The sequence below is a fragment of the Homalodisca vitripennis genome, unplaced genomic scaffold (genome assembly GCF_021130785.1).
Source record: "Homalodisca vitripennis isolate AUS2020 unplaced genomic scaffold, UT_GWSS_2.1 ScUCBcl_8765;HRSCAF=17000, whole genome shotgun sequence".
Lineage (NCBI taxonomy): Eukaryota > Metazoa > Arthropoda > Insecta > Hemiptera > Cicadellidae > Homalodisca > Homalodisca vitripennis.
Genome location: NW_025784880.1, coordinates 3,263 through 14,758, shown reverse-complemented (window position 1 = coordinate 14,758; position 11,496 = coordinate 3,263). Strand labels below are relative to the sequence as shown.

At 32.2% G+C, this 11,496-nt stretch overlaps 1 protein-coding gene across 1 annotated transcript; it reads right to left on the bottom strand.

The window, feature by feature from the left end:
- Positions 1-3,274: 3,274 nt before the first annotated feature.
- Positions 3,275-9,109, bottom strand: LOC124374494 (carboxypeptidase Q-like). The gene is made up of 3 exons (XM_046832702.1): positions 9,011-9,109; positions 4,071-4,149; positions 3,275-3,572 (listed from the first exon to the last, which is right to left on the bottom strand). The coding sequence occupies exons 1-3, from the start codon at positions 9,100-9,102 to the stop codon at positions 3,387-3,389; spliced, it is 357 nt and encodes a 118-aa protein (XP_046688658.1). The 5' UTR covers positions 9,103-9,109; the 3' UTR covers positions 3,275-3,386.
- Positions 9,110-11,496: the final 2,387 nt, after the last annotated feature.

The window sequence follows — 11,496 nt, the reverse complement described above, 5'->3', positions numbered from 1 at the left end:
TTTTGTTATTTCAATATATTGTTACCAATTTTATTGTTTGATTTGTTACTGGTTTTATTAATTTTACTGTTTTACTAATTTATTGTTTTATTTGTTAATTGTTTAACTGATTTTATTGTTTTATTTGTTTAATTCGTTTAATGAATGATTGTTATTACATTATGGTGTACTACAATTTTAATGTTATCTGACTCAGGAATGTTTTACAAAATAAATGTTTGACATAGGTTTTAATACTGTTAATTAGTTTACAGTTAATTTATTCATAGCTGAAAATGTTAATTCTGTTATTTATATTAGAGCTTATTTATTTGTTAGCAAATCATTTTAGCTAGAATCTTGTTCTTGTTAAATCTATTACTACTAACGATGGGAGACCGAAAAAAGGGAAATTTCCGACTATGTCATCTGTCTTACCAGCATAGATGTAATAGCATCTTAATATCTTGTAAGATGTAATATGACAATAAACATTCATTTCATTCAGAAATGCGTATGGGTGTTTTGAAGATAGACCATCCCCACAACCCACAATTGCCAAAAACAAAAATCGTGAAAGAAAGTAATGTACGCTGTTTTTTCAGGAGTACAGGACTGGTGAAGGCTATTAAGTTGGAGTGGCAGAGGACATTTCATAGTACGTTGGTACACTGATCAATACTTGTCCAAAGTTTTGCAGGACTTTAATATTAAAGGTTTAATTTGGCACCACATCTCTGCCATTTGTCACACGTCTGCAAAAATGTTTTTGTGTGAAAATGCATTCAAAACTTTGGAGCACCCCCCTTAATCACCTGATCTTCCTATGTGCGACTTCTGGTTATTCTTCAATGTGGAGAAACATTTGTGCAGTCGTCCTTTTTCTTCGGAAGCCGAACTTGATGATGAGATTCGTACATATTTAGAATCCATTTCAAAAACAGAATGGTTGCAAGCTTTCAACGAGTTTAAAATTTTAAAGTGTATTGACACTGGAGGGAATTAGTTTGATCATGCTTAATGTTTGGTAAGTCTTATACAAAAATTCTTCATACATCTCAAAACTTTTAGAGTGACCTTCATAAAATGTAAGAAATAAACGAATATAATTTCCATTAAAGCAGAAGCTCATTACATATAAGACACACTGAACTTTAAGACGATTTAAATTTGATTTTTAACTTTAAAAACAGTTGCTCTAACATGTTAATAAAAGTGCTGGGAACATGTCAGTTTGTTGCATACGGTCAAGGCAATTTCTCTTTTATAACACAGCACAGAGCCGGTTTGTAAAGAGTCAGAAGTTTGAATCAAACACCTCTATCTTCGCTCTTCATTATCTTTTCTGTTAACTTCAAATTTGTGTTTATGTCCAATACAAATCAGCTATCTAGGATCAAAATTATAACATTTCATTATTATATGTATATTTTTTACGATAGATGATTTGGAGATGTAAGATAATTGTTGTGTTACAAAAAAGACACCTTGATCCACATTCTAGAGAATATCCATGTGTCTTGGTGTGTGTTTAGTAATTGGCTTTTCCGTGTCAGTTATAGACTTTACAAACAATTTATAGTTGTGATTTTTAAAACTGGCGTGTCATAGAGCTTTGATACGATTTGTTAACTTAATTTATTGAGGTTGTTTATTAATTTATTAAATATCATTAAGCTCATAAATTCATTTGTCATTTACAAACAACTTCCCAAGATACTTGTATGGATTAAAAATATTACTTAATTTTTTCATCTTATCCTTGTTTTTCACACTCTATATAGTTCATTTCAAGAAATTTGGACAATATTAAAACACTGTATTTAACTGTTAAAAGTTGAATACTATATTTAGTATTTATAATACTTAATGATATAGGCTTTGTTGAGCTATCTAAACCTGTTAGATTAGAATAAATTTCCTATAAATAAGTTATATAACATTCTAATACATTGTTTATTTGCAAAATCTTTTATTTTATTATATTTATATGCATTTAATGTCTTTGACCCCTTGGCTGCTGTATTACCAATGTAATTCTGACATTTAATTGCACAGGTTTTCGCAGAACATTCCCCAAAGACTGATAGCCTAATTTTCAAACTATAAAATTGTTATTATATCCACTAATAGTTTAAATTTAATACTGTATAAAGTTTTTCAAGATCTAAATTAATAGTTAAACATCTAATTTTCTTTCTTTCTTTATTTTTTTAATTTTTCTAGTTTTTATGGTGGTTATTAGTTTAAAGATCAATTTTTAAGAAGTCTAGTTAAAAAGTCAATTGCACTTAGAGGGGTAACCCAAGGCTCTGTTTTGGGACTCTTTTTATTTTTAGTATTTATGAATGATTTTAGTATAAATGTACCATGTATCCAATTTTATATGGGGATAATACAAGCTTGTTATATTATAACATTGATAACATGTGATGAAATTCAAATAACCTGATAATGTTGTTACTTTAGTTACCCTACAAATTGAGCATCATTTGTTGAAAGTTCAATACATACAAAATTGTATGACACTTTTAAATCAACTCTCACATTATATAGCATCATCTGTTGAAGTTCAGTTACAAATCTGAAGGCATAATACAATTAGTTTAAGATTCAAGATCTTTATTGTTCTTTAAACACATTCAACAGTGCAATAGACTTTCTCAAGTTACTAAAATATTCTAAACTACAACTAATAATTCAGATTCTACAAACTCAATCCAGCCTATCAGTAAATATATAGATCTATATAATTAATAACAACAATAACCAAACAACCAACAGATCTATAGAAATTAACAATAATAACTAATTACCTATTAATATAATATTTAACATGGATAAAATTTTTAAAACTCAACAATATCAAGACTGAATAAATACATTGAGAGACAAAATAAAAATAATTAATTTTGTGGGTACCACAATTTAAGAATTCATCCACACAATAAAATATATTAACTATTAACCAGCACTTTAAAATGTTTAATATTTCCGAGTTCTTGTTACAGTGTGATGAAGATTGAATAATACAATGTTATAGTTGTTTAAGATTGGTTGTGACATCTGTTGTATATTGCATACAACAAAAGAAAATTAATTTTTATAACAAATGTTATTCTAGAATACATATTAGACGTTTTTGTTTTTTGATTTAGATAATCCCGTATAAAATAACATATTTTATTGTACGTAAATGAGTGTTTACAAAAATATCCTGATTTCTATTGTTTTTTAATCACCAATCACACATATACAGACAACCCTGGACAAAAGGTATTAATCAACAAATTTGTAGTAAGATAAAACACTTTAATTAAATATTTCAAAATCTCTATGTACAAAAATAGATTCATAACAAAGAATACTATCAACACGGACTAATATATTAGATCTTCTTTGGCATGTCATGTCTTGGTTCCTGCAGGTTTGGGCAAGTCAACGCTGATATCTGCCAGAATGTAGGCAGTGGCTGCCCACAATGCTGTATTCTTGTCAAGATCGTCAGGACTCAACACAGTCATCGTGTCGCCATTGGAGTGGTGGAACCAGAAGTACCGGCCGTTGTCGTTCAGGTTGCTCAGTAGAGGAACCTCATTCGCCCACACTGTTATGTCTGAGCCCACATCAGAACTGTTCTTGAACTGTGTGGCATTTATCGGCTCCATAAGCCTGAAAATGGTCAACAAAGATATTTAATCTGCACAATATTATACAGTCAGTTTCTCAGTTTTGTTGTTCAGGTTTGCTCAGTAGAGGAACCTCATTCGTCCACACTGTTATGTCTGAGCCCACATCAGAACTGTTCTTGAACTGTGTGGCATGTATCGGCTCCATAAGCCTGAAAATGGTCAACAAAGATGTTTAATCTGCACAATATTATACAGTCAGTTTCTCAGTTGTCGTTCTGGTTGCTCAGTAGAGGAACCTCATTCACCCACACGGTTATGTCTGAGCCCACATCAGAACTGTTCTTGAACTGTGTGGCATTGGCTCCATAAGCCTGAAAATGGTCAACAAAGATGTTTAATCTGCACAATATTATACAGTCAGTTTCTCAGTTTGTCGTTCTGGTTGCTCAGTAGAGGAACCTCATTCGCCCACACTGTTATGTCTGAGCCCACATCAGAACTGTTCTTGAACTGTGTGGCATTTATCGGCTCCATAAGCCTGAAAATGGTCAACAAAGATGTTTAATCTGCACAATATTATACAGTCAGTTTCTCAGTTGTCGTTCTGGTTGCTCAGTAGAGGAACCTCATTCACCCACACGGTTATGCCTGAGCCCACATCAGAACTGTTCTTGAACTGTGTGGCATTTATCGGCTCCATAAGCCTGAAAATGGTCAACAAAGATGTTTAATCTGCACAACATTATACAGTCAGTTTCTCAGTTGTTGTTCAGGTTGCTCAGTAGAGGAACCTCATTTCGCCCACACTGTTATGTCTGAGCCCACATCAGAACTGTTCTTGAACTGTGTGGCATTTATCGGCTCCATCTGCCTGAAAATGGTTAACAAAGATGTTTAATCTGCACAATATTATACAGTCAGTTTCTCAGTTGTTGTTCAGGTTGCTCAGTAGAGGAACCTCATTCACCCACACGGTTATGTCTGAGCCCAACATCAGAAATGTTCTTGAACTGTGTGGCATTTATCAGCTCCATCTGCCTGAAAATGGTTTAGAAAAATGTTTCATCTGCACAACATTAAACAGCTGAAATCAGGTTATCTAGTAAAGTAGCTTGAAGAAATTCCCTTACCATCCCATGCAAAAAATATTTACCATATCCTAATACCAATAAAATTGATGGTTTTTAAAAAGTTAGTTTTATTTATAAATAAAGTAAGTGCCAAAATATGGTCACAAATACAGATCAAAATCCAATAGTAAGTTTCAAAAGCTGATATTTACTTGGACTAAGTTACAAGTATATCAGTCAAAGTTAATATAATGATAGACCTGTATGTGCAGTATATTGGAGTTTTTTTATTTAAAGACATGGCTCCAGATAGTTCCAGAAGGTGTACAAAACTTGTCTTGCATTTTCTGAATACTCAAAGTATTATCAAAATTTGACTATTACAAGAGTGTCTAGTATTGAGTGACCTTTAAATAAAAAAATCTGTGACTTTTTTTGACAACCATGACAAAAGTAATGCTATAAAAAGCAACATCTTTATAAAATAATATTTTGAGGACATATTTTGTTAGTTAAACTAGGAAATATATGCATAGATTGAAGAAACCTTTTTTACAACAATAATCTTAACCTACTGTGTTTATAATGTTCAGTAGCCCAAGCAATTTTAATACATAGCATTTTAATACTAGTAAAAAATCAATACAATTTTGATTGGCAAAATCAAGAGAAATTAAAACCAAAAGAAAAATATTATTGACAAAGAATTACAATTAGTTAATTTGGTAATCTATCTACGCTTTTTTATACACAAAGTACATGTTTTAGCGATCGGTATACTGCTGATCAGCTGCAGCCTGCAAGTATATGAAGAAGACCTGGGGGCGATGCGTGTCATATACAGGGTGTATATTATGTCTGGAAACACCCAAATATATCCTTTAATAATTTAAATATAAATTTGAAACCTCTTACAATCGTGATAGAGATTGGGCATCTACTTTTTGGAAACAATGTTTTGTTATGTCACACCAACGGGGGACGTCCTGCCTGCCGAGGGTATCGTGAATATTCTTAATGGAAGCCTATACCTTGTGATACATAATTTTAAAGGTAATAGCTTACTGAATTGAATGCCACAAAACCGCATCTCAAAAGGAATTATTCTATCAGAAAATAAGAGCATTTTTAGTATTGAAAATTTACTGATGTTCAAACAATGTAATTTTAACATGGTTCTTGCTACAAAATGTGTTACACTAATTTTTTAGCATTTTTTAAATGTTTCAATTAAAATAAAATAAACAATTTATTTTTTAAGCTGGTTTTCATTAGTACAAATTTTACCAGTTTTTATTACAATGAATAAAACTTATGAGTCACTTTCTCTGATTACTTATGAATCTGTACTTGGTGTTTTCCAGTCAGCAGGAAGGTTTAAAGAGACAAAGGTCACTAGCCTATGAGAAACATTATTGTGTTATTAATCATCTGGTCTACAGGTTTCAGTTTGTTGAGCATGGAGCTTTCACTAGACAGGTCTAAGCTTGGGAATTACAAATGGACAAAGGTCATATCATTCCTGTCGAGTTAATCAGTGTCTCTGAAGCATTGCTGTCAACAAGTTATCTAATTACAGTAGTTCAGTTTTTATTTGGCATTTTAATGGAATTGTCTGAAAGAGAACGAACTACTCTGTTTGAATGATGCGAGGATATGGCGATCGCCAAAGATCTTATCGGGAAGTTTATAATTTTGTTTAATGACACTTTCCCAGAAAGGAATCCCATAAGTGTTTCAACAATATCAAAAACTATTGAGCGTTTTGAAATGACAGGGAGTGTACGTAATCGGCCAAAGTCGGGTAGGATACAATCTGCAACAGATGAAGAACATGCACTAGATGTTTTGCAAACATTTATTGAAGACCCACATACATCGCTCAGAAAAGCTGCACAGCAACAATGATATGCACCCTATGTCTGTGAGTAAGATTTTGAAAATTAATAAAATACAAACCATTTAAAGTTCATTTAGTCCAACAGTTAAGTGAGGATGATTACGACAGAAGAGTTGAGTTTTGTGAACTTGTGATGCGCAAATGTGATGACAATAGAGATTTTCTGACCAACATACTATTATTCTGATGAGGCAACTTTTTTCCTAAATGGCAATGTTATCAGGCACAATTGCCGTTACTGGGCTAGTGAAAACCCACATTGGATTACTGAGTCCCATTCACAAGCAACCACAAAAACTGAACGTATGGTGTGGAATTTTAGGTAACAAAATTGTTGGACCCTTTTTCATCAATGGAAATTTAAATGCCGAACTTTACTACAATATGCTCCAAAATGAAATAATCCCAGCTATTCAAATTGCATCAGGAGAATACTTTGATAATGTATGGTTTCAGCAGGATGGTGCTCCACCCCATTATGGGAGACAGGTAAGAGAGTATTTGGATTTAAGGTTTCCTCATAAATGGATTGGCCGAAGAGGAGAAATCGAATGGCCTCCAAGATCTCCGGATTTGTCACCAATCGATTATTTCCTATGGGGTCATTTAAAATCCAATGTTTATAGAAGAAAGCCTCATAATTTGGAAGACCTAAGAAACAGGATTATAGAGGAAGATTGCTTTGATAACTGAAGAAATGTTAGGCAACTCTGTCGAATCATTTTTACACAAGATTGGCTCATTGTCAAACCGTAGAAGGAACACAGTTCGACACAATTGCTTTGACACCAAATGCAGGTAAAACGTTTGTTGTAAGACTTTTCTAACAGCATACATTATTTTTTATTTGTAATAAGAAATCAATAACATAAGTATTTCCATAATTGTACTGTAATAAAAACTGGCAAATTTGTGCTAATAGAACCAGCTTAAAATGAAATTTTTGTTTTATTTAATTGAACATTTAAAAAAATGCTAAAAAATTAGTGTAACACATTTTGTGGCAAGAACCATGTTAAAATTACATTGTTGAAACATCAGTAAATTTTCAATACTAAAAATGCTCTATTTTCTGATAGAATAATTCCCTTGAGATGCGGTTTGTGGCATTCAATTCAGTAAGCTATTACCTTTAAAATTATGTATCACAAGGTATAGGCTTCCCATTAAGAATATTCACGATACCCTCGGCAGGACGTCCCCCGTTGGTGTGACATAACAAAACATTGTTCCAAAAAGTAGATGCCCAATCTCTATCACGATTGTAAGAGGTTTCAAATTTATATTTAAATTATTAAAGGATATATTTGGGTGTTTCCAGACATAATATACACCCTGTATACAGAACTGCAAGAAAAATATTAACAAAACTAGAATTATTTCTTAATTAGGATATTTACAGATTATCATACAAAAGTACCTAGAACAATAAACATGTTTTAGTGATTGGTAACTCGCGTGTAAATACACATGTGGCGATCCACGAACGTAAATCTAAGAAATACTAACTACTAGCAAAATAATATTTCAAAACTCAGACAATTTTATTAAAAATATTACTATTTACGAAGTTTTAAACAACATACAACAACATTAACGTTTTTTCCCCAGGAAATGAGGAGTACTCTCTATCAATATTTACTTCAAGAGAGTTTATTTATAGTCAAAAATTCTGAAGATGATGTCCACACGCCCACAAGCAGCAGGAGACCTAAAGCACCACCTGCCTCTATTATGATTTCTACACAACAACAATTACATTTATAAATTTCATTACTAACCATAAATAATCCAAAAGGATCAAATGATTTTGGACATTACACATCGTTGTTTATTACAAAAATAGAAAACAGACCTTCAAGAATTTGAATCAATCCTCCTTCTTCAGGTTTCAAAAACTTGAGACAAAAGGTTAAGGAATCGTAAAAATTATAAATCTTATTTTCAATATTTTCCACACTGACAAAATGTTACAAGTTTCACCAGCTAAACAATTGTAAAACAGTGGAAATTGTTTACTTAAATAATTTTATAAAACATTGTTGTAAACCCATTTTTTATCATACGGTTTTAAAATGTAATAACGTTAACAAATTTCTTTAATTTAAAAAATAAAATAATATTTGTGTATGATAAATTGTTTAAAGCTTTAAATAGAACAAAAATTAAAACATATTTTTATTATTAGACTTATTTTTAAATGTTTTTTTTTTATTAGTCAATTTTACAATAGCTGTATTGAATAAAGTACTAAAAAAAATAATATTCTATTAGAATATTAACTTAGTTACAACATTATCCACAAAATATTGGAAACGACCATGGTGTTTCGACCCTGGTTCTTTCTCCAAAGTAACACTACAAGGTACTTGCCTTTCCCTAATGATCAATTGACAGATGACTCTGAATGCTTCCGATGTTCTACTTACTTGAGTATCTCTTTGATGATACATCCTCCCTCGTCAGAGCCCATGTACTCCAGGCCGAAAGGCGTGAATGTTCCCTCATCTGACTCCATCATCGCTATAAAGTTGGTCGGTCTCATTGGCGTGCGCAATCTTGTTACGCTTCAGCTCCAATGAGTCCGACTTCTTCTGCTGTTCCACAGCACCGCCCTAAACAACATGTCCTAGGGTAATATTACTTTTTTGGGGTAATAAGTTTTGTTTACAGTGGCAATTTTGAAAATTTTAAGACTTTTCTAAGTTATGAATTTTTAAGTAGATTTTATATAGATATAAACAAACCACTTAAGAATAAAATACTTTAACTTTAGTTCTTTGGCCAGCTCGTTATGCATTTCTTACAAATATGGTGGTCATTTAAATTATTTTTAAATTCACAACTTTATTATTTATTAACCTATAGAAAAATATAGAGTTCTGGAATGCTTATAACATTTCCTAAACCTTTTTGCAGTAAAACAACTTTTTTGTATCTCAAAACAGTTTTTTATAGAGTACATATAACCTCATGAAAATTTTTCAATCACCAAGAACTGGTGAAAAGATGCTGAAACAAGTTCAAACTTGGTAAAAAATTGATCTTGATAAATATCTTGCTGCCATTCATTTGGGAGCTTGGTACGCCATTTCATTCAAGAACAACAGCCATTAAAAATTTTTCGAATTCACATTTCTGTTATTTAGGGACTTCAGAGAAAATAAAAAGAGTTTTTGAATGCATATAACTTAGGTATGTTTACACTTTTTGTAATCAACAATTTTGTTTTACAAGGGGCTATCCAGAAAGTAGATTACGTTTGATATAAGCAAAAACAAAGCACAAGAAAAAATGTTATAAGGAAATTTCAGACATTATAAAATTCTGCCTGCCTGAGCACTTCAACCAGGTAAGTTGCACCTCCCGCAGTTCACGTTTGACATCAAATCGCTGCACCTCGCAAGCCAGGTCTTCATTGCTGGAAACAGGTAGTAGTTGCTGGAGGTGCAAGGTTCGGACTGTAAGGCAGATGTGGAATACCTCCCACTTTTTAGGACTTTCTCGAGTCTGAGATTTGACGTGTGGTTGGGTGTTGTCCATGAAAAAAAATATATTTTCGAACCTTAACTTATTTCCTCTGCCGGCCGTTTGTATTGCTCTTCTTAACTTTTGTAAGTTTTCACAATACATCACAGAATTTATGGATAATGTTTATGTTCTATCAACGGTCCTTCTTTAATATTCCTCATCGGACTTTTTAAAGACGATTTCATTGGTCACAATGCTGTGGCCGCTCCACTTCGTTCGTCGTCATGAGCATATTATGTTCATCTATTTAAAAATCTAAATGCACCACATGACGCACTCCATCTTTCCAAGTAATTACATAGTTCCCATAAACTCTTCACAGAGTTTGGCGAATAAACTCTCAATTTGTTTTTTATCGTGCTTAGCCAACAAAAACCCATAATCCCAACCTCACTTCAGCACTCACGGGAATTTTCAATTACGTCACACATTTTAAACTGCTATTGTAAAAGGAAAAGGAGTGACAGTAGTATCCATTCACAAGACAGAGCTGGAATAACCAATGAAGAGGAAAACGTCCTGACATCAAAATGGCCATGATCGTTCTACCCATAAAAACGCTACGAGAGCAAAAAACATTTATATATTATTATAGCTTAAACAACTATACTAGCCAATTATGGTTGGCTCCTACACACTGTTGCTGTTTTAAATAGACAAGTGAATACAAAGATTCGCGATTGCAGCATATTATTGGATTTTCCCCCATATGTCTTATTGCTATGAGGGATCCAGTAATTCCGAATTGATTTGAGAAATATGCACATTTTTAAAAACCTGCAGAAGAAGGACAAGAAGAATAATCTGAGATCCTTTTTGTCCCAGCCGCCCTCCTGCAGAAAACTTCTTCCAGCTCAAACAACTATTGCTGACTTTTCCTTTAATATATATTTAAGAAACAATAAATTCTCATAATTTTTCCAAAATCTTAAACATTATTTTTCCTCTATCTTTGACGAAACACTGAAATGATTTGGACTTATTCCATGTTAGCACAACCTTTCTTTTTATTTTAACGAAACCACAATAACTCTACAAAGCTAACAAACAATATCAAAGGCTTTAAAATGCCCCTGATGGCCAATTTTGAGATTTTAAAGATTGACATGGCGTGTGTGTTGAGACAAGTAATTGAAATCCTGACTTCTGCTGTATTGGGAATACATTGGCAACCTCTTATATTAACAGATATCATTTATTCTGATAAGAAAACAGTTGACAAAATTTTAATTTGATTTTTGTTTAGAATCTATTGTTAATTATTTACACTGTCCCGTATAAAGAATTTAAAATAATAGGTTATAGCTCGACTTTACTGTTGTATATTGTAACAAATAAATTCCTTTATGATTTTTTTTTTTTCAAAATTTTAATTGTGTTTTTC

Excerpts from the sequence above, each read along its gene's own strand:
- LOC124374494 (XM_046832702.1), bottom strand. The coding sequence starts at position 9,102 with ATGATGGAGTCAGATGAGGGAACATTCACGCCTTTCGGCCTGGAGTAC. Across the intron at positions 4,150-9,010 it reads ATCATCAAAGAGATACTCAA|GCTTATGGAGCCGATAAATG; the intron begins GTAAGTAGAACA and ends GACCATTTTCAG. Across the intron at positions 3,573-4,070 it reads TAACAGTGTGGGCGAATGAG|GTTCCTCTACTGAGCAACCT; the intron begins GTTCCTCTACTG and ends TGGGCGAATGAG.